Below are 23,986 nucleotides of genomic sequence, written 5' to 3'. Positions count from 1 at the left end.
GTTCAACTAAATGGAGACTACCCTTGAGAAAACGTTAAAAAGTAATTATGTGCTTTCATTCATATTTGCGCATATTTTTGATGTACAAAATAATTAAGGTAACTTTTTTAACTCCCCGTCGTATTTGTTGGACATACTGTTTTTCTTAATTAAAATGTTTTCAAGAATGGGAAAATTAATTAAATTTCTGCTTCTTTTGGGTTTCTTCACAAAAGTCGCACTGCTTTTTGTGGAGGGGGGGGGGGCTTCTTTTTTGATGATTATTTGCTTGTTAGCTCGGTAGCATCTGGCAACTCTGAACCCTTGGCAAACAACATTAAGTATAATAAGGTTGAAAAAATCCTCAACAGAGCAGCAAGGTTTGTACTGAGACAGTACTCGAGAAAGCACCAACGTGAAAAGTGAATTATGAAGGGAAATTCTAGCCTCTCGACGAAGAAAACTACAATTGAAACTCCTCTATCATACATCTCATAGCAAAACTGGAATTACTAAGGAAATGTACTTATACAGTTCATGTACTAATCATCGTTTTAAGATTTCAGAATACCGCACCAGATCTACAGTGTGCTCTAGTTTATGTATTCTTTGTTCATTCCATTAGCGAATGGAATCGCTCATCAAGTCAGCAAGTTTGCTGTGTAATGAAGATGAGTTTTTCTGAACGTTGTGACCCCCCCTACTGTAGCGCCTTCGGGCTAAGTGGGGTAATAGTTGGATAAAGAATAAAGCTAAGTTCCAACTGTCAGCTGTTATTTAGTGGCTGGACTTATACGTGCAAAGCAATATGTGGATCGGTATGCCACGACATAACGATAAAGATACCAAAAGGCAGAAAATTTAGAAACAGTACTGAAAGAAAAAGAAAGGCGGAGTCAAAATGGTAGAGGGAATAGTCAGCATTGAAGTCAATTCATGGCATCACATATTACGGATCTTCCAGCTCTCGGCACCCATACTCGACATGTATTCTCTAATCATATGCCAATGCACTGGGTTATCACAAAGCTGTCTCTGATGCCCTGTTTGCCTCACGTCGCTAACTGTCATAAAAGTATTACAAGGTACCGGCACCCTGACTGTATTTTGATAGCTTTAAAGTTATGCAGAAGACAGTGCTGGGCTGCGTTGACATGTGCTGGGCATTGAAGGGTGCATCTAGGTTGGTAAGACCAATGCAGAGTTTTAAGTTGCCACATTTAAGCACGTGAGGACGCCTTTCAGAAGAGTCACTCCAGATCAGATGTGGAATAGAAAATGCAGGTTTTAAACAAGCAAAATTGTAATAAGGTTGTTGGTAGAGTGAAGCGGGCTAGTCAGTTGCTGAAGCTAGGACAATTATGGTTGCCCTAGCTTCAGCAACTGGTGTGCAGACAGAAAGAAACAAGTACAGTAGACTCCCGTTAAGACGAACTCGAAGGGGCCACGGTCATCTGTTCGTCTTATCAGGAGTTCGGCTTATCAGAAGTGCCCCCAAAAAGAGACATGGTAACATGCCAAGTGCATCCAAATATGTTACTTGAAAACACTGAATGGAGTAGGCCTACAATGGCGGCAATAAGACATGAAAAAGCATTTATTTGGCTCATCTAGATAAAAACTATGCCTTCAAGCAGAGTACTTACACGAATCGTACGAGCACCTGATTTCGCGGGTTCAAAAATAAAAAAAATTCATGTACATACTGCTACCACATTTTAATGATAAAACTGTAGCATGCTCCTATGTTGACGATTACAAAAAAAAAAGAGAGAGAGAGAAGCACAATTTTCCTTCAAAGAATGTAACATTTATTGTCCTGGCAGTTCGTTTTCTTCTGTGAGCCTGTTTTGCTGGCTCTGAGATCACTTCTGGATACGCCTCGGTCGCGTGCTGTTGCCTTGACAAAGTCATTATACGCTGAGTTGCTTAAGAAAGTCTGCAAGGTTTTCTTCGAGGTCCGGATATTTTGCCGTTTTCGGCCCGTAGTAACTTTTCCTGAACGACGTGCAGCTGAAGATATCCCATCGGGCTACTCACGGTCACAAGCCTCGCCACGAAAAGGACACAACGCAGCTATATTCACTGTGCAAAATAGCCGTGCGCTTCTATAATCAAAATGGCTGATCACAATTTGCACTTCACTGGGAACAGATACAACGCACACAGGCCCTACCGTTGTCAGAAAGGAAGGGGAGCTTGGCACTCGAAAGCGCCATGTCCCAGGCCCTATGCGAACCAACGCGAATTGACCACAAAATACATGTGCTCGGCCGCCATTGTGTGATGGTGATGACAATGCACCTGACCCCTCTTACGGGAGTGCGCCGCGATTGTACTCGATTGTAATGCACAGACCATTTTTGTTCCTGTTGTCGCTTTCTTTTTTTTTTTCCCCACTCCCCTTGCGGCGGAGGGGCCCCAAGCTCGTGTTCTTCTGTTCTCCTTTGTACTCCAGCTGGGAAACTGAAGAACAGGAGGGGAATACAATGGCTTGGGGGTCCAACTTGTAAATCCCCCTACTCTTTTTGTTGCTTTCTTTGCTGATAAAGCCCGCATCTCCCCCACCCACAGGCTGGGTGTGAGGGGGATGCCGGCTTTATCCGCTGACCGTTCTTTTTCCTTTATCTCTCTCCCTCCGCGTAGCGTCTTTGCTCCCGAAAGCGCTTTTTTTTTTCTTTTGTGCTTTTTCTCCGTCGCCTGAATGCCCAACCAAGACTGCAGTGTTCGTTTCGCAGAATCGCCAGCGTTGTTGACCACCGCGAGAGTTCGTCTTAACAGAAGAATACACTTGGGCGGTTCGTCTTAAGCGAATTTTTTTTGCATTGAGTCTATGGGGAACCAAACAACCGGTCCTGTGTTGTTCGGCATAAGCGAGAATTCGTCTTAACCGAGTTCGTCGTAACGGGAGTTCACTGTAGAGTGTGGGACCATTTTCGTTTACTTCTATCTTTTTGCTCTTTCAGAGTGATCACAGCTTGCCAGTGGTGTGCGGAGCTCTGATGAAATTTCTGGCTACCCTGCGGGAAACCGTCATCACCAAGGCGGTTTGGCCATTGTTGGCCGAGGCCGCTGGTAAGTGGGATGCCTTTGCCTCCCTATCGTTTTTGTCATCACGAACAGTGATGACAAAACAGTGATTTCTACCTACCTTAGCTCACATCAACATGACCTAACCCGATTAGTTGTGAAGGAGGACAGCAGAGAGGATCAGAGAATAACAGGCGTAACCAATATCCTAGTAGATAGTAAGAGGCAAATATGGGACTTGGCAGGTCAAGTCACGAGGACAGGTATGAGATGGTCAATTAGAACATCGGAACGGATGCCAAGAGATGGGGAAACAGGGCTGGGGACGGCAAATGGTTAGAAGAGCGACGAGATTATGAAATTTTGAGGCATGAAATGGAATCTGCTCGGAGAGTACAGGTGGCATTGGAGGTCATCAGGAGAGGCCTTCATCCTGCAGTGGACTTACTTAAAGGGATACTGAACAAAAAAGAAATTATGACAAAAACGTCAAAATACCACTGAGAAGACGCGACTGTTCCGATGAACAGAGTTAAGTTCACCTACTTTTGTAACAGTTGGCTGTATCTTTGGTAGATTGAAGCGCACGGCGGCTGCACGCCAGTGCGAGAGGGGCTGCGCATCCACGGCTGTGACATTAAATGTCCCAGTGGCGAATGCAGGGTGCACGTTTTGCTGTCCTGCCACTTCCCTTTCTCCACCTCTCCCTTACATCCCACTCTCCCCTTTCCACAAAGGCACTTGGGCATGCCCCACCCTTTAGGGGATTTCCCTGACCCGAGAGCATTGTTCGCTGGCGGTGCCGATCGTAGTGCCATATGGCAGGCACTATCACCAAAACCTAGCCGTATACAGTGCTGCTGTACTATATGGCTAGGTTCTTGCGAATAGGACAAAAGGCGCATAGGACAACAATTTTTGGTGCCCCCCGCCCCCTCACCACTGCCAATAAATTTTTTATGGGTGTCGCGATACTCGATGGTGCTACTCCCCACCAATCGCTCTGTCCCTTAGTTTCGTGACATAGAGATCACACTAGCGCTCTTATCGGCGGTTGTCCTTTACACTCACTATGAGACGAACATGTGTCGTTCACTCGGAGGAAGAAGAGCGGGAATTCAAGGAGCGCCAACGCGCACAGAAGCGCGAATGGGCGCAAAAACGTCATGAAGCAGCTGCTGCAGAACATGCAGCTGCAGCCGCTTCCTTCCATCTTCACAGTATGGAAGGGCTCTCAATTCTTTTTTTTTTCTTTCCTTCTTTATTACCGTAGTGACAGGGGACGAGGACAAGGAGAACCGCGTCTGGAAGTTTCTGGACGCCACGTGCCAGTTGCCGGCTGCCAACCGCGCCGTGCTGTCGATGCTGCTGGTACACCTGCGCTGCGTGTCGACCACGTCGCTTGGCGGCGACGGCCGATCTCTCGATGAACTGGCCGCCGTGTTTGCGCCCGTTGTGGTGGGCTGTTCCACGAGCAGCCCGAGTGCCGAGGTACAAGAGAGGGACAGGCCGCTGCAGGATCTGGTGAGATTGCCGCTGCATGCCATGATTAAAGGGACACTAAAGGCAAATGACATTTTATGTAAAAGTGAAAGGCCAATGCTTGAACACCTCTAAAATGTGATTACGCACAGAAGTGCTCTAGTAACAGAGAACTGAAGATAAGTCTAGGACATGATTTGTGCCACCAGTAGGACATTCTGGAACAGGAGCCTGATGATGTATGTCCTCAGCACAACTAGTCAGTAGTACTGAATCTACTCCTGGTAGAAAAGAACATTGCAGCGCATTACAGGACAGAAGAAAACAGAAGAAAGTAAGCTTAGCTAGACTAGTGAAATACATCATTGTAGTTAACTGTCAAGTGATAAATGATCATATGCAGAAAGAGCTACAGAAAGAAACCATGATGTGCTGTACCTTTAAACACTTAAAATGTAGAAGCTTGGGCGAAAATATTGCTGAATGCAGTGTGTCTACCCACCGGGAAAACCGGGAAAACCGGGAATTCTCAGGGATTTTGGATATTCTGGAAAAACTCAGGGAAAACTCAGGGAAATCGTGCTCCCACCAGGGAAAATCCAGAGTAGCTTTATTGAAAGGGAACGAAAGTCGCGCTAACGCTGGCTCGAGATTTTGTGAACGCATTTTTCAAATCGAACGGCGGCTGCGGGAAGGGGCGCACCTCGATGCTCTCCTTGACTTCGGAGTGGTGGAGCGGGAGAGAATCGGCTAATGCGTGGCATGCGGGGACCATGAACGAAGGTACATCGTGTCGTGCAATGTTGTCAGGGTGTTCTGTGACTGCGCGGTGTAGTTCTGTATTATTTCATTCGTGCCGTGCGTTAGCGCCCGATATGGTGTTTTTGTTATCGCCACGTGTCAAGTAATAACCATGATTAGTTGTAGTAGATGTAACGAGCTTGAGTTATCTTGCAAGCGATCGCAATCGTTCAGGAAGCGGATGTCGCCGACAAGGTTGGTATCTTGCAAGCCATCCCGATCGGCAAGAAAAAAGACGGCGGCGCTTGTTGGCGGTTATCTGAGAGCTCACTCGCTCTGATCCCGAGCTATTTAGGACTCTGTGAAGAACAGAATAAATTTCCAGGCGAAAGCGAGCGTAACTAACAGGCCCATTTACAGCAAGTGAAAGCTTTTTTTTCTTTTTTCTCTTTTCCGGTGAGGGCATGCTGAATCAAGTTTTAGGCAGTCGACCGATATCTTTGGGGGCTGCAGCTCGCAATTACCAGCCACACCACTGCTTATGTGGATGTTCTGCTACTAAGCCGAATCACAAAACTTTTCAGAGCCAAGGCATAGCGGCGACCGAAATTCGCGACACGGGCACGGGTCCCGCTTGCTCGATTCGGCGCGCGATGTCGGAAAACAGAAACGTGGCCACCATAATCGGATGTGCCGTAATTCAGGCTGTTGGCGTGCTTTCATGCGATCTTAGGCCGCAGCTGTATTGCTTTTTTTTTTTTTTTTGCGATGGCACTTATATAGGCACTTCAGGCGAATTGTTTGCCTTGGCCATGATATTCCTTATCAAGTCCAAATCGCGATTACGTCATCCCGCGCATCGTATACTCTGTGCGAGTGAAAGTGCGCGAACGCTGCCGACGAACGGGGCTTAAGCAGAAATGAAACGAGCCGAGCATCTCCTTCGCGCGATGGGCACACGGTGATAGGAGCCGGAGGGTTGGGGATGGGGGGAGGGCTGTGCGAGTCCGACAGGAAGTGCGTACTTTGTGCCAGAGGGTGTGGTCGCTTGTGCCGCGGTATCTTTAGAAGGGATCAGCATTTGTAGGTGTTGTGTTCTAATTACAAAACTTCCGTCGAAGCATAGCAGTGGCGGATCCAGAAGGGGGGGGGGGGGCGGTAGCGGTGATCGCCTTCCTTCCGTTCAGTGCCTGCCGTCCACCTCCTATGACAGGCTGCCTGTTGAGTTTGCCCCCTTTGTCAGGCTGCTTTGTCTACCACTGCTCAGAAAAATCTAAAAAAAATCTTGTCCCTGCTCTCTACCTCTCCCCTCATCGCTATACCCTTTCCTGCTTCCCTATGCACATTTCCAACGAAGGCTTCTTAGGCGCCGCCATAATCCCATCTGGGCTGTTGTAAATATGCGTGACCCACGAAAATGCACTGCTGAGGCGGTGGCTTCAGCCTTTGTACTCCCCCCTCCTCAATGTAGGCACCTGGATATGCCCCTGAGCCATAATAGGTCACTTCTCTTAATGCAGCGGCTGCGTTTCCTGAAGGAGTGAGCTGCTGACCTATATTCGTATAAAATTCCTATTTGTTGCTATCGGATTCACTATTTCGCTCTCGCAGTGAAACTGTGACTTTTTTCTAACGTGCGACGGTTTTCAATGTTGCGCCTTCGTGGAGAGCAAATGCTTTGGCTGGGCAACATGATAGCAAAGGCGTCGCACTGCTCTGGGCAACACGCGAAGATTTGACAAGCTGCAGCAGCAAAATAAGTGCAATTCCACAGTGCATTAAACTTGCATTTGTTTCGTCTTTACTCGTGACACTCAGGCAAGGTATATAATTGTGATTGCTGCACCTCGGGCTCAACAAAACTGATTTTTTTTTCACCCAAAAAAAAAAAGCTTTTTCATGTTGCCGAGCATTCTTGTGGCATTTTCAGTTTAATATTAATCCTTCGGTAACTATGCCTTGCATGAAAGGTTGAATTTCAATTTAACGAAGTTTCAATATAATGAAGTAAATTGCCGCTTTTACCAGCTTCGCTATATTGAGGTTTAACTGTTATTTGTACTATTCAAATGGGATTAAGTCATTTCTATTTTTAAACGTGCGTACTAGAGAGTGACATCATCGAGCGACATGGTGTCTACCCATCTTGACAAAAAGAAAAATTCTGTTTCACTCAGGGAATTTTAGCAAAAACACTCAGGGAAAACCTGGAAAACTCAGGGAATTTAGAAATGTCAACTCGGTAGACACCCTGTGAATGGCTCAGGGGTGTGTTTAGCTGTATCTTCTGCATTTTGCTTAATTTAACTTGATGCGCCAGATAATTTCGCCAGTTTTGTCGGTCCCTTAGGGGTCATATTAACAGAATGCAGTTTTTTGCATTGCCTCTTGAGAGAGCTTGCACATAAGACAGCTATTACCATGGAGTGGGACATATTAATATGGCTGCACTTCAGTGATTATCAATTCCATGTCATTCTTTTGCTCGATTGACAGATCATGCACTGCCTGCTTGGTGTACCTGATGTGTATTGGAAGGACAATGCTGCCGCTGGGAGCTATGAACCAGTGCAGCAGGAAACAAGACCAGGTTGGTGGTCGTGTGTGGCTTTAAAAAATCAGCTTTGCTCTAGTTCCTGGGAGAGTAATGTTATTTCAGTAAGATTGTTATTGATACGTTACCGTTTGCTGCGTTCGCCCTGCTCTTATGCTGTGAAACACCTATCCAATTTAGCTTGTATAGGCCTATGTGTACATTAGAATCTCTGTAAACAAAAATCATTCAACAGAATTAACAATAATAATAATAGGTCCTTATTTTTCTTCAAGAAGATGGGGGAAGCTGGGAGAAAAACCTCAGAAGCAGCTTGACTAGCTCCTGCCCCACAAATTGCTGCCTAAAAGGAACGGCTACCTCGTATCTCGTTCGTAAATAATATCGGTGTCACACGGTGCATTGCGAATCGCGATTAAGCCTGATCAGCTTCAAACTCCTTATCAGTGATTGACTCCTTTGTGCAGCTTGCATAAATAGGCCAGTCATGATAAAAGAAAACCCATTCAGATCAGGGTCAATCGCGTAAAAAGTGACCATGTGACACTGGTATATAAAGTACTTGTGTTCTTTCTTACCCACCTCTGACCTGCGATGTTTAGCACGTGAGGTGTTGTGCTAATGAGCTCAAGGTTGTGGGTTCGATTCCCGGCCACGGTAGCCGCATTTAAATGGGGTTGAAATTAGGGGTGTGCGAATATTCGAAAGTTTCGAATATTCGTCGAATATTACATTCGAAATATTCGTATTCGATTCGAAAATCGTGTATTCGAAAAGTTTCGAATATTTGATAACTTCGAATATTCGAAAAATTCGAATATGCGATTCGATTATCATGCATAAAATAACTCCTCTTCCACATTTCTGCTGCGTTCGTATAGCTAAAAACATTGCCGAGAGGAGCGATAAACATCGTATGTACACGAAGGCACAATATCTGCCTGCGACGAGCGCCCTAATACGTATGATTTATTGCTGGTGCATCTCGGACGTGCAGAGCTGTTGGCGATCATGTAACCATACCTTTTCAATATTATGCGGCCGTAACGTGCCGCACTACCACACGTTCACTATGCGGGACCACTTCTGAAGAAAGACAGTGACCCACGTGACTGGTGGCGGACTGTAGGCACCTTCAGATACCCCAGTCTGGCAAAGCTTTGCCCCATAGACGAAGGAAACACAGCGCCGACCAAAAGTAAAAAATATATTCTTAAAAAGACGTTTCGGCTCCCACACGGGAGCCTTGTTCACAATGAAGCATGTGCAGCAAGTTCGCTTATTTATAAGGTTGTCTAATCACATGTTTGAGGCAACGGGCATACACAGGCGGAAGATTACCACAGTTCTTGTTCAGCGTGTGCGCAGTGGTTTGAATGAACAATGATTCGAGATGAAGCCGTGGAAAGAGTTTCTTTTCCGTGGCGATGACGGAAGCATCTTCCCAGTTGATCGCATGGCCCGTGGACACAACATGTTCGGCTAGTGCATTTGACGTCACCTTTCTGTTTTTTCACGTCATTGCTGTGCTCGCGTAACCTTCTCTTGAAACTGCCGGTCTCACCGATATAAACACGTGTACAATCTGTGCAAGGGATTTTGTAGACGACACCTGGAAACCTCTCTCGCTCTAACTTGTCCTTGACGTTCGTGAGGCTGTTTCCAAGTTTGCGTGCAGGTATATGGGAGACCTGTACGTCGTAGGAGCGCAAAATTCTGGCGAGAGCCTCACTGAAGCCCGGAGCATACGGCACCGACGCTCTTTTCTTTGCTGAAGGATTGCTTGGTTGGACCGGCCGCGATAGTTGACGTTGAACTGAGTTGATGAATGAGGACGGGTAACCGCATGCGGCCAGCTCCCGACGGACGGTCTCCACGTCACTACGTGCGTCTTCTTCGCTTGAGCAAGTCCGTTGAGCCCGTTTCAAGAGAGTCGAGACGACAGAGCGTTTGTGGCAAGAAGGATTCAGCGATCTGAAATTCAGGTAGCGGCCAGTGTGTGTGCTTTTCCTGTAGACGGAGAACTTCAAGTGTCCGTCTTCTCGTTTTATGAGGACGTCGAGGAAAGGAAGGCAGCCCTCCGATTCTTCTTCCACTGTGAATTGTATCGAGTGTTCAATTGAATTTAGCTGAGATGTAAAGGCCGGCAAGGCCTCACGTTGTAAAACGCAAAAGCAATCGTCGACATAACGTAAGAATACTTTCGGTGGGACGGCAAATGAGGACAAAGCACGACTCTCGACCGCTTCCATGGTGAGGTTCGCGACGGTGACAGACACGGAAGCACCCATGGCAGTGCCATGTACCTGTTTATAGAACTTGTTCCGGAACGTAAAATAAGTGTTCTGCAAGCAGAACCGGAGAAGCCTCGCGAGGTCTGCAACCTCTATTGGTGTTCGGCTTGGCAGTGTCGCGTCAGCCTCAAGGGCCGAAGTGCACACTTCAACGGCAAGCTCGACAGGTACGCTCGTAAACAGAGACTTGACAGCAAAGGACACTAGCACCTCGTCTTCTTCTAGTGGCAAGTCGCGCACTTTGTCAATAAAATCGGCAGAATTCCTAATGTGCGTCTGAGTTCGTTCGACAAGAGGGGAGAGGATTTTGTGCAGATAGCCAGACAGCTTAAATAACGGCGAGCGTGTGAAATCGACTATGGGGCGTAAGGGCACATCAGGTTTATGTATCTTCGGAAGGCCATATATGGCAGGAGCGGTCGTCGCTGTGTTTCCTTCGTCTATGTCTTTCCCCGGCCAGGCGGGTTTCCGCCAAACTCTCGACTTCATAAAAGCTTTGCCCCATGTACCTCCCTATACCAGCCACTTCTGTTCCAAGCGAGCGTGCCTTTTCAGTGGCGGTGGGGGGGGGGGGGGGGGGGGGGGGGGGGGGGGGGTTGTCTCTGTTAGAAGGGAGCGCCTGCTGCCTGATCATATGGAGCAACTCATATTTCTTCATGATAACATCTAGTCATTACTTTCATTGTGCCGTGATATTCGCTTCTGCTGTGATGTGCATTGTGCTAGCCTGGACATTGTGTTCTGGAGATAGCAGTGTATGTTGTGTTGCCAATCAGGCTGTTAATGTCTTTTTTTTTTCAAATAGCAACATGTTAAATAAAATATTCTTACTGTGGAGGCATTTGTCCTTTGATATTCGATATTCGAAGGTGGATATTCGTATTCGATTCGTATTCGAAAATTTTGATATTCGCACACCCCTAGTTGAAATACAGAGAACACCTGTGTGCTGAGATTATAGGTGCACGTTAAGGAACACCAGGTCTTTGAAACTAATCTGGAGTCCCCCACTTGAGCATGCCTTATGCGTATAAAACCCCAGCAATCATTATTATTATTAGAGTTGTGCAAATAGCAAAATTTTGGGTGCGAAGCGAATTCGAATATTGAACTGTGAGTGCGAATCGAATTGAATATTTTTCAAATATTTCTAGAATATTTTTCAAATACTTCGAAGCGAAATTGCTGTTAGAGAGGAATCCTAAGCATATTCTTATGAGATAGCAGCATGAAAGTGTTTCTTTTCACTAGGTTGATGAAGCACTGGCGGGGTGGTATTTCATAGCTGTCTTATCAAGAATGAGGCGATGTAGAGGCCGAATTCTATTTATGTACATAATTTGGTGCAACCAAAGTGTTGCCGACAACACTTTACACGTGATAGGCAAATATGCCATTTCCTCAGCCTCTCCTCCTCTTTCAACTGCTGTGGAAGCCCAACTGATGTAGCGGACAAGGGTGTGCTCCCTTCAAGTCCGGTGTTCCAAATCTGCCTCGTAGACATCGATATATAAGAACATCTGAAATTTTGGATGCTAGAAAGAGTCGGCTTTTGATTTTTCGGACTTCCTGCCCAAATTTCAGGTCCAAAACAGCATTAATTGAGCCCCCACCTCTGCCACATCTTTCATCTCCATGTTGGAACCAGCGTTCTCTTGAGGTAATACACCTGCTACCGTAGCAGCGCTTGAAAGCAGCTTTGCCGCAATACTGGGGTGTGATGAGGCGAAGCATATTGAAAATCTGAAGGGGTCACATTCAATCTGCCGTTGACTGTATTTGTTTTTGGGAAGTTCGAATAGTAAAATTGCAGTGCGAATCGAATAGCAAACACTATTAGAAAAATATTCAAAATTTCGAGTATTCGCACACCCCTAATTATTATTACACACGCAGATGAGAATGTGAAAATGTCTCTGAGAATACTTGGCTTTGTGCATTTTGCTTCCATATTGTTCCCTTCATCGCCACACAATGTTATTCGTGGGAGTAGCTGAGCAGCCACTCCTTTGTTCATTCGTCTGTGCTTGTTTCGGTTTCCTGCTGTCCAGGAACGTCGGCTGAGGATTGCTGCGTATCGCGGTGGAAGGAGGTCGTCAAGAGAAAGCTAAAGTAGGTCGACATTTTGCAAATCGCTTTCATTTGCCGTGCCAAATGAAGATAACTGTGTGGGCTTATTGCTGATGTGACTGCTGGGCTCTTGAAGCTAATGCAGCATAAGACCTTCACAACTTTCCATAAGGAATAGCGGTAACAGCTTTTTTCGGGCTCCTAAGCCATGTCTCATATATGTATATGTACATACATTATGCACATCGCATACAGTATGCCACGATGGTCATTTGGAATGGCCACAAGTTCAAAGAAATGTTCTCGCACTGCCATCCTAGCGTTTCCAGTCTGTTCCGACGTGAGGCCGGCAGTCTTTTTATGTGACGTCACCCAAGCAAAAGCTGTTGATTGGTTGTTGACTGGGGGGGGGGGGGGAAGAGGGAAATCACTATACAGCAGTGTTTTGTTGTTGAGCAAACATGTAATGGCTGTGCACTGTGACGCAGCTTATGTGCAAATTTGCGTACAGTTTGTATTGCGGTCTGTTTAACTGGTTATTGAATGCATCTTTGTTGTTCTATGACTAACTGCATCTTGCTTGCATTTCTGTGCACGCTTCTGCACCTAACCAGTGTTTGCTCCAAACTGCGATATCTCTGGAATGGTGTGCCTAGTGGAAGCGAACATTGGCTGTCTCTGACATAACATTGTAATTTCCCTACCGACTACAGTGCAATGTTATAATATTTGAATTGCATGTTTACGGGTGCCTTGACTACAAATTGGCAGCGTTTTCTTTGTTAAAAGTGTGTTGCAGGGCCCCTCTTTCAGACACGACATATGAAGAGTTGTTTGTAACTGCGTCATATTTACAAAACATTAACTTCAAGGCACTCCATATTCTATTGCAACAAAATTAATGTCATAATATGTTGATTTATGTGGTTAATAGTAAGAATCTTAATTAGATTTTAACGAAAATGTTAATTTATCCTGAAGTCAATCATGTTCTGCTTTTGCATAAATAGAATGAAATCTCAGGCTATAAACATAGCCCAATTTCAATTTCAGTTATGTTCATTTCCAGCAATGAAAAATTACACTTTCAACGTGGCTCGCGGAAAGCAGCATGTCGAATGACTCGTCGAACATGGTCGTTCCTTCAGCAAAGTGATGTTATGTCCAAAAGTACACTGCAAAATGAAGTTAAATGAAGACACATTTATTGCACAGGAAGTTCAATTCATCCAAACCTCAGTGTATCTTGCCCTTTCTTAGCCACTAGACGACAGAACTAGCAAGAGCAAGTCGTATACACAAATGTCAGCAAAGTATCTTAAAGTGTTAATGTACAGGAGAATACGTCATAAGGTAAAGTGGGTGAATTTTTAAAAAGATATATTTGGCATTTCCTTTTTATTTCTTAAACATTTCTTAGCACGTACCATGTAGGGTGCACCACTATACAGTAAAAGCTCATTAATTCAACACTCGTTAATTTGGAAAATCGGAAAATTTGAACACGTTCTCTGGTCCCAGCCAGCATACGTATTGTTCAATGGCATAAAACTCGCGTTAATTCGTTCATATTGGGCGTCAACCCGGTTAGTTCGGATAATCCTCGCAGCGCGCCAAGCGCAAAGCACCGCAAAGGAACCAAAACGGCATTCGCGGACAGCCGAAGCGACCGCGAGCTTTCAGAAAGGCGTGGTCACCATTTACAATCGCGATGTTGGTACATGATAAGGCACGAGTTCAGAGCACGATTCGGATTAAGACAAGGGGGTCTTGAGCCGTGTTCACACTGTAAACGAACTCGCGAATGACGAAAATTGCAGTCCTTGCACTGTGCGCATGCAAAATGATTACTGGATTTATGTATTACTCAAGAAAATGAAAGTGCATTGATGTAACAGACATCTGCTTATTGTTTTCTTGATGCTTTCGATAATTCGACATTCGGTTAATGCGGACAGTTTTTTGCAATCCCGTGAAATCCGAATTAACGATTTTTTTATGTATTCACCATTAATGGTTGACAGAAGTGTTTCGTTCACTAAGTTTTATTGTCTGATATTTGTATTCCTTTTCATTTTTCTTGCTTTTTTGTTTTTTTTTTCCAGGCGATCAATCGGTGTGGGCTCCTTAGAGCCTGGAAATAAGAAGTGATAGAGTTGCGCACTGATGCTTCAGTGGAACTCTCCTTTTTTTTTGTTTCTTGAGCACGAGGATAGTTCTGCTTTTTATTTATTGACATAACTATTATGTTTTAACTTATACGAAGCCCGTACAGGCCGAGCGATGTGATACACCTAGTCAATAAATCATCATTCTGCAATTTTCTTGAGTTGTTTCCTTACTATTTTAAATTAAAGTGGGAGCCATGTGTTCCTTACAATTAAAAGAATTTGTCTTCTTACATTGTCAACGTGAATGGTACCAAAAGTCGTGTGGTGCATACCCGCATTTTCTGGGTGAGAATTTAACTTTAAAGTGAATTAAAGTTAATTAGTGTACTGAGTGTATGCCCAGTGATTAGAAGTGATTATGTGCATAGGCTGAATCAAATATCTAAAATCTTTAAGGTATTAAAGTGACGTGAAGTGAAATGCAAATTAAGGTGAACTTTAGGTAATCAAAGGTTAATTAATTGTGAATTAAGGTTAATTAAAGGAGTATCAAGTAGGGGTGTGCGAATATTCGAAATTTCGAATATTTTTCGAATAGTGTTTGCTATTCGATTAGATTCGCACTGAAATTTTACTATTCGAACTTCCCAAAGACAAATGCAGTCAACGTCCGGTTGAAAGTGACCCCTTCAGATTTTCAATATGCTTCACCTCATTACACTCTCGTATTGTGGCAAAGCTGCCTTTCAAGCTCCGTTACGGTCGAACTTAGCCAAGAGACAAAGTCCGGTTGGAAGTGGTCCCTAGATTTTCAATATGCTTCACCTCCTCACACCCCCGTATTGCGGCAAAGCTGCCTTTCAAGGTCCGTTATGGTCGAACTTAGCCAAGAGACGTCAGATTGGAAGTGGTCCCTAGATTTTCAATATGCTTCACCTCATCACACCCCCGTATTGCGGCAAAGCTGCCTTTAAAGCTCCGCGACGGTTGCAAATGTATTAACTCAAGAAAACGTTGATTCCAATATGGAGATGAAAGATGTGGCAGAGTTGGGGGCTCAATTAATGCTGTTTTGGACCTGAAATTTGGACAGGAAGTCCGAAAAATCGGACGCCGAAGCTTTTTAGCATCCAAAATTTCAGATGTTCTTATATATCGACGTCTACGAGGCAGATTTGGAACTCCGGACTTGAAGAGAGCACACCCTTGTCCGCCACATCAGTTGGGCTTCCACGGAAGTTGAAAGAGGAGGAGAGGCTGAGGAAATGGCATCTTTGCCTATCACGTGTAAAGTGTTGTCGGCAACACTTTGGTTGCACCAAATCATGTGCATAAATACAATTCGGCCTCTACATTGCCTCACTCTTGATAAGAAAGACAGCTATGAAATATGACCCCACTAGCGCTTCATCAACCTAGCGAAAAGAAACACTTTCATGTTGCCATCTCACAAGAACATACTTAGGGATTCTCTGCAACTTTTTCTGTAATTTCACTTCGAATTATTCGAAAAATGTTTCAGAAATATTCGAAAATTATTCGATTCGATTCGCACTCAATCTTTATTATTCGAATTCGCTTCGCACCCAAAATTTTGCTATTCGCACAGCTCTAGTATCAAGTGTGAATTTACAGTAAATCAAACATTAAAGTATTTGAAGTGAATTAAAGGTAAATAAATGTTGTGAATTTACAATAAATAAAACTTCAGAGCACGGACTTTCACCTGTGATCTCCTTAGCATGAGGGAATGGTCAATTTTTTAAGAATTTATTTGCTTTTGTACTCTTGTGAGTTTTCATAAACAAGGGCATTCTCTCAGAGCTTTGGTGAATTTTGTGTAAATCTGAATAATTGAAATTCTTTCTGCGGTGCTTTCTTGGGTGCCCGATATGTAGGGTTCAACAAAAGCTCATCCAGTCGTGAATGATCGTGGTCCAGTTGTGTAAGAACATCGGCCATACAAAAGTGCTACAAGTTTTGATAAGACAAGACGTTTGTGCTCCCATATGGAAGCCATGCTGGCAACGGTGACAACTTCGGAATCTTAAGTGCTCTACGAACGAAGAATGCATGGTGCAATCGTACAAAAGGGCTGTCATTGTGCCTACTGTACCGTAAGCCAGCTAGTCAAATTACGCAATTTTGAATTGCACCTTAAAAGTACTAGCATGCCTGTGGAACATAGTGCAGAATTCAAGAGATATAATAAGCAGTGTGTGGGAAAACATTGAAGTGTCCGAGAGAGTTGAGCATCCCCACAAAGCTTACCTTTACTCTCAAAGTAACTAGTCGGTAGGATGCTGGAATTGCTCTTCAGCATCTGCACAGTTAGAATATGGAATGATTCCAAATAAAGGCATGTTCCATTACAGTTAGTGCCAATGATGTGTGTATTCTCCTAAACACTGTCATGGCCAGTGGATTAACATCGCATAATAGTAGTATGTGTAGTTGTATTTCTCTTTTTTTTTATCCCAACGACACAATGACCGTTTCTACACTCTCTCTGCCACCTTTTTTTTAAGACTTAAGTTGTCTGTAAATTTATTTTGTTGCCACTGTGAACAAAACCTCTACATGGATGCCAGACACTTATAGTATTTCTATGTGATATCGGGGACAGCTATGGGCAGTCCAACGGGCCCGCGAAGCGACCGAGAGGCTAGGCCTTTCGGCCCCGACACGGAAGCGACCTGCTTCGGCCTAGCAACCTATAACGATCGTCATAAATATATTATTAGCAGTGAACGTGTTGTTTTTGTTTTTTTACAGCGCATGGAAGAAAGAAAAAAAAAAAGGTGCTCACTAAAGCTTATAAGCCAATCACTATCACTACATTATTGCTTTCTTGCCAGAAAGATGCTAATGTAATTGGATTTGCTTGATTCTTAGCTTAACATGTGAGCAAATGCAAAAAAAGTCCACTAAAACTTAGCCAAAACTAAAACTTAACTGTTTTATAAAGGGCCCCCTCAGCAGGCCACATAGCAAATTTTAGTTATGCACTGGGAATTGTTACATGCCCAATAGACAGCAAGAATTCTTCAGATTGGTTCCCTACAAGCAGATGGATGGATGGGCAGAAAAACTTTATTATGGTCCCTCAGAATGCGCTACTCCCAAGTTGGAACAGAAAGTGTTCAAGTCCGGGGCTACTAGTAGCAGCCTCCCATTTGAACGGCGCGATGACTTCGCCGCCATGTAACACGGGGCACTGCCAGAGCATATGTTCAAGGTTGACTATATCCGCGCATAATGAACATGCATTAGTTGGTTGTATTTACGGATAAACCTCGTGCAATAGCGCAGGGTTAGGGTACGCCCCAACCTGAAGTAGCCCGAGTCGGAGCCTGTGGTCTGCTTAATTTTCTGTGCGGTGGAGGCTGCTGTCTCCGCCCCAGGTAAAAGTGTTTCGTGAGTTTCAAAGCAGAGATAAAAAATAACTTGAAGCGGCGCGCAACCGTGATGTGAGGAGGCGAGCTTTGCACCCTTGCCGCTTACCTTGCCCAGCCTTCGCTAGCCAAACTCCTTCCCCGCGTTCTCCCATACCGGAGCCGGCGGATTACGTGGCACACATGTCACGATGCATGGGCGAGACGCACCCTCCTCCTTTCTCTGCAGTTTATGCTGCGCTGGACTGCCTCGGTGTCCTCCTCACCCGCTGCACGGAGTGGTGGGCAAGGAGGACATGCCCACCACTTTGTGCAGCGCAGTACCTTTAACTACCTCGCACTCATCATCGGCCTATCTTGGAGCGCGTTGTCCGTGAGGAAAGGAGCAGACGATGCTCAGCGTGGAATTTGAGCTTTTTTGCACCGTGTAGCAATGTAACTCTTGGCAGACACGATCGTGAGCTCAAATTGTAAGCATTGCGCTTCTCAGCTCAAAATGGCCAGACCTGGTGAGGGGCCCTTTAAGGTATCTCTAGTAGAAAAATGTCACATTTAGCTTTCTTATGTGTTTGTCTTGCGTGTGTGTATGCATGTATGTATATATATATATATATATATATATATATATATATATATATATATATATATATATAGACACTTGTGCACCGAAATTCTTGTATGTGGCTCAACCCCAGCTACACTCTGCATGTGCATGTGGAATGCTAGTGTTGTAATCTTGTTGTAACCATTAACATTTCTTGGTTTTGAAAAAACCATTCTTTGTTCTCAGTAACAATAGTTGACATTAAAAACATTTTTTTTTTTGTTGAAACAAAAAGCAAAATTTTTCTTAACTCACTTGCACGCTTACCCATTAGAAGCAACATCTGCCACTTTATTACACAATCCTAAGGCTAGCATGAAGCCTAAACTTGGCACAAGGCATAACACCTTGCAGAAAAATAATAAGGATATTGCGCAACTAAAGACACGTTTGAAAACTTGAAATGGCATACATTTGGCATACCGCATGGCAATTTTTTGGTGGCATCAGCAGCGAGTGACGCCCGTTTCTCTTCCAAGCACTTGCAGTCGAGCACTTCCAGTGTTCCTAATATTCAGAAAAAGTATTGTAAAAAATAAAACTGGTACGAAATCTATGGCTCTAGTTCAAGAGTCATATTGGACACATATGATACCGGAGCATAAGTTTACGATAAGGGTCAATTACTAAACTGTCAAGATAATTAACTGAATGGGTTAACTGAAATAGCAGACTTTTTCTTGTGGGCGGCTGGGATCGTTGCTACACGTGGTGGAGCATGTCTCAGCCTGATGCTTCTATCTACATGGCCTCTGAGATCGGCTTCAGCAGTTCAACGAAACGCGTTAACACAAGGAGTACACCAGGGCACCCAAACTCCAAGGTGCGAGCGCCGCTTCCAGACACCTATGTCAAGGATTGGAGTTGCCTCCCAATTTTTTTGTCTTTTAATATGCATAGCCTTTATGACGCAAACATTTTGCTGGGTCTTGCTTTAAGCACAGTAGTAGTAGTTGTAAAACTAAATGAAAAATGAAGTTCAGTCCTCATTCGAAGTTTTTTCAAACCATAGAGTTTCATACTATAATACCTAGAGGGGAATCTGGCGCAATTGTTTATGCGGGCTCCTTGAGCGGCGCTTCAACTATAGAGTTTCCTAAAGTTAACTAGAGGGGACTCTGGCGCTGTGATCGTTCAGCCACCATGGGAATGGTGGGTAGTACAGAGATTTACCTAATCTTCGTGCTTACGGGCTTCGAACGCACTTGTGGCTTTGTGTATTGCTGTATTTTGGTTTTCTTTCAGATAAAAGACTAGACCAGTTGTGAACTTCGTGACCAGGTTTGAATTGGTGAGCCTAAAAAGGTTAAAGTGGTGAAGTGGAACTGCTGACTTTTGCTGAACTTTGTCTTGCGACAAAGCGGATGCAGGCGACACGGAGCCGAAAGATTGAAGTTTAGACAAATCCGTGTACTACCCATCATTCCCATGCTGGCTGAAGCGTCATGCGTTGCAGCTCCCATAGACACTAGCGCCAGAGTTTCCTCTAGTAAGTATTGTAGGAAACTCTATGGCTTCAGCCACCATGGGAATGATGGGAAGTACAGGTTTCGTATCTGCTTCGGATGGATTACGCTCTTGAGATTCGAGATGCTTGTTTGTAGAGTGTAAAACAGTGATATGAAGTTCAATCAAAACTTGCTTCATTCTTTTGTCCGTAAAACTTATTACAAAAAGTTTGCATGAAGGCGAGATGGAAGTGAAACCTGGACAAATTCAACCACCAGGGTATACATTGCTCTGCAATTGTGTTCCAAATTTGGCATAGTCAAATAATGAGTTATTTTTTTACAACAGTTCAAAGCAAACCTGCTTGTTTTTAAATGCGAAGCATTTCTTAGCGAACCTCTGGCACTTTGAGCGTTTCTATCTACGTATCTATCTATCTATCTATCTATCTAGCCGCCTACGTCTGGGTGCTCTCATGATCGCCTCCTTATCTTGGTGTAGACCAAAATTTGCATGGAAGGGTAAGAGGATTTGACGAATATGATTGCCAGGTCATGACATGAATAACGTTAAAATCCTGTCGGGTGCGTCGTCAAACCCTTTCCACTAGACACGTGTGGCACATACCCGTTTACCACGGGCCACGGTGTACGGGTATGCGCCACAGGTGATTGACAGTTTATATCTACCCAGGAACGGCGAGAACAGACATTGGTAACTTAAATGCTAGAGCGTTAAGGGGAGACACTGGTCTCGAAACGAAAAGTTTTATTATTGGAGATATTGTAATGAAATTGGGTGTGTATATGTATTTCTTCCTCCTGTTTTCAAAAATATAATTAGTTTTCATGTACTTCAATTAGTTATCAAATTGTGAGAGCATAAGTGAAATCTAATTAGGTAATTTCTTACGGGTCATTAAGACACTTTCCCTCAGTATTTTTAGGTTCTGTTTAAGATGCAGCTGTAGCCAAAGACCTGCCATGTGGAGCTATGCTATTTATATTGTCACTGAGATATATCATCATATAAGAACTTTCAATTGTATTGACATTGTGTAATCTTGAAATGCAATTAGCTCACATTATTGTTCACAAAATTTCATATGTTCATCTTAGCCACAAAAAAATAGCATAGCTCCACAGTCCTATTTCTTACGAATTCAACGGTATAAAATTTATCAAAATTACCTTACAAAAACATAATGAAAAGATCCGTAAGGCTGGTCAAGTTGGCAAAAAATGTGAAGCTGAGAAAATCGCGTTTGAAGATTGACACGCACTGTATAAATTTCTAAAAGGAACCTTTAACCATAAATTTTATTCACATGTTCCCCATCTGTTTCCCTTCAAAACAAAACAGAAAGTGTCTTGTTCCACCCAAGGAATCATATCTAAAAAAATTTTCCAATGTGCAAAGCATGATCAAAACCCCACCATGACAAGCGGCTGGGGGGTTCTGGAAAAGCCATGGGGTATGAGGCTCAAGCGACTGGCTGCTCATGTCTTTTCAGTCTTTAGGAAGAACCTTCTAGATGTTAGGCAGCATGTTACCCTGGGTAATAGGTTGCTATGCTTGAGAGAATACCTTCAAAGTAGTCCAGGACTGTAATCTTCAGTTGCACCCGTTTTGTGTCTCCTTGCAAGAGTCTTTTTTGTATTGGTGCTCTTCAGATGAGTTGCATTTGCCTTGCGTAAACGCAGAGAGTCTTTTTCTAGGCTGTGGTCCCAGGGCACAGCCGAGACAAAAGTTTGAGTAAACAACATGGTCAATTACAAGGCCAGTGTAGAGCTCAATGATGCAGCCCACACCTATGTGTGAGCTCCGACCTCGCGTCATCCATGAGCCGTCGAACACAACATCGATGTTCCCTATGGGGTTCAGGAAGTCTGTATACAGCTCTTTTATTACTGCCACACTAGCAGCTTCACTTTCAGTCGCTGTGTTTTCGCAGGCTTTCACTAAACTTTTTAGGTGTCCCTGAAACGTCTTGTGGTGCAAGCCTCGGTGCGAAAGGTTCATACACGCACAAAAGTCCGAAAGGGCAGTAACACCTTTGCCTATCATCTGTATCCCCTTCATGGCCCTCATGTTGACTTCGAAGGGAGTGATGGTGGCAGTTCCGCTCACTCTCGGAGAAGAAAATTGCTTCTTCTCGAAATCACAACTGCTGCAAGAAAAAATAAGCTTTACCGCAAGGCCGTACTCCTTGTCCGTTGCCTTCCTCACGCTGAGACTTTTTGCGTCGCATTTGTCGCACTTCGCTTGTGCAAAAAAGTTATTCAAAACTTTCATATCGACGAGCAAAAAATCGGTCCCGGCGTCACCGGTCTGGCACTCCGCGCTTACTCCAAGAAGGTCGAACTTGCGCTGGGTAGCCGACTTTCCAGACAGAACGGTCTTCGTTTGCGCCGATCTCTCAACTCGCTGCGCCTGCTCCGCCGTTGAGTAGTACGCGGCATCAACCCGAAGTGTTTCGCTAGTCGAACTTGGTCCCACGGTGTCGTCAGTTGAAGTTCCCGGCAGGTCCAAAGGGTCCGGCCGCGACTCCAACTCCGCTGCCGACGGTGCACTTGTAGCCGGCGCCTTCTTGTTCCAAGCCCGTTTTTTACGGCTTCCAAAAGCTCGTTGCGTCGATGGTTTCAGACGAGAGTCTCCAGGCATCTCGATCGCGTGGAAAAACTACCGGCACAAAGTAGAGACACGGTCCGTCGAGAAACACGCACGATCGCAAAAGCAGGCGCACACAAACGGACAGCCACGGCGGAGAACCAAACACAAAGAAAAAAAAAAATGACGTGTCGGTCGCGCCAGCCAATGGGAGACTCGGAAAGGCGCGCTTGAAAAGCGCGCCGCGTGAGAGCCAATCAGTGGCCTGGAAACGACCTTCAGAAAACCCGCGACGGCGGCCGTTCTGCTTGAGCGACGCCATTTTGAGATGGCGCAAAATGTGCACAAAGAAAACAGCTTCAAATCTAGCCCAAGATGGCGGCGCTCGGCCCGCTGCAACGCTCATGGCGCGCGCGGGAAGTTCGAACAAATTTCGTCCTTTTGGGGACATTTTAGTGCTGCCGGGGTGCTTTGAAAGCCGATTTTATCGCGTTTCCCGACCGAATTTAGCGTTAGCAATTTGAGAGTAGGTGCTCAGAAGTACAAACGCCTCGAAAATAAGCTTTGCGAAAAATCGATTTTTTGACCATTTTTGACCGTTCCAAGACCCGCGTCTCCCCTTAAGAAAAACCAACATCGGCAGCGTCGACTCAACTAATGGAAAGAATGAAAATTAGGATCCCAGCAGGAATCGAACCCAAGCATTCTGCGTGGCAATCAGGTATTCTACCATTGAGCCACGCCAGGTCTATAAACTTGTTTGGAAAAACAGTCTATGCAGGCGCAATATCGGTGCAACGTCAATTGTGGTTGTGGTGCTGGCTATCTAATTTTACAAGAAAGTAATAAGCACTACATGATACTCCCACGATGTGTACTCCTACGATACAGACGTCGTATCAGATTAACGTCTATAGTTCCTGTGTTAAATAATAATAATAATATCTGGGGTTTAACGTCCCAAAACCAAGATATGATTATGAGAGACGCCGTAGTGGAGGACTCCGGAAATTTCGACCACCTGGGGTTCTTTAACGTGCACCTAAATCTAAGTACACGGGCCTCAGACATTTTCGCCTCCACCGAAAGTAGTTCTTGTGTTGGCTCCGCTTTTATAGCAGTCTAATAAACATTACGTTTGTATTCCTATGATTCAGCAAGCTATAGTGAAGCATTGCTCGACCCCGGACGAATACATTAAAGAAAGTTATATATGATATCCACATCACCGCACCGTAAAGTGCACTTCGTCCACCAGAACGACGCAGTGTCCTCTTCATTTCTTACGAGATTGGGCGATGCCCTCATGCTGACCGAGGATGATACCAGATTGACTGACAGCCGCTTTGTAGACTAGGCTACGTAGGCCACATACGCCCAGGTAGTCTACGAATAGGACAAACACCATCCACTGATGTTGGTCTACGTAGCACTATCCAGGCCTACCAGCCTCGACGGCCTATACCTCACCAACGCGAAGGGTGGCTTCAGGTTCCGACATGTCGCCGGCTCTGTCGACAGACAATTAGTCGACGAAATGACCTAGGCATCCACGAATTGCAACAGCTCTACTATACCACATACCTCACTACACATACACCCCTTGTCACCACGATCACAACCGGATCCTATAAGAAGTCATGACCAGCTGCTGGTGCTCACTGATC

General features: G+C 44.7%; 1 protein-coding gene across 3 annotated transcripts in view; it reads left to right on the top strand.

Moving 5' to 3' along the window:
* Positions 1-14,438, top strand: part of LOC119405194 (rho GTPase-activating protein 29) — a 29,503-nt gene extending 15,065 nt beyond the window's left edge. For 2 of the 3 annotated variants that reach the window (XM_037672010.2, XM_049419229.1), the window contains 5 exons: positions 2,946-3,054; positions 4,283-4,533; positions 7,729-7,822; positions 12,132-12,192; positions 14,256-14,438. In XM_037672010.2, coding sequence (XP_037527938.1) covers positions 2,946-3,054; positions 4,283-4,533; positions 7,729-7,822; positions 12,132-12,192; positions 14,256-14,301 — 561 coding nt within the window. In that variant the 3' untranslated portion in view covers positions 14,302-14,438. The remainder of the gene's footprint in view (positions 1-2,945; positions 3,055-4,282; positions 4,534-7,728; positions 7,823-12,131; positions 12,193-14,255) is intronic. The other variant, XM_049419230.1, reaches the window with a different exon arrangement.
* Positions 14,439-23,986: the final 9,548 nt, after the last annotated feature.

The sequence above is a fragment of the Rhipicephalus sanguineus genome, chromosome 9 (genome assembly GCF_013339695.2).
Source record: "Rhipicephalus sanguineus isolate Rsan-2018 chromosome 9, BIME_Rsan_1.4, whole genome shotgun sequence".
Classification (NCBI taxonomy): domain Eukaryota; kingdom Metazoa; phylum Arthropoda; class Arachnida; order Ixodida; family Ixodidae; genus Rhipicephalus; species Rhipicephalus sanguineus.
Note: the sequence above shows the minus strand (reverse complement) of the source record. Positions and strands in the feature narration are given on the sequence as shown.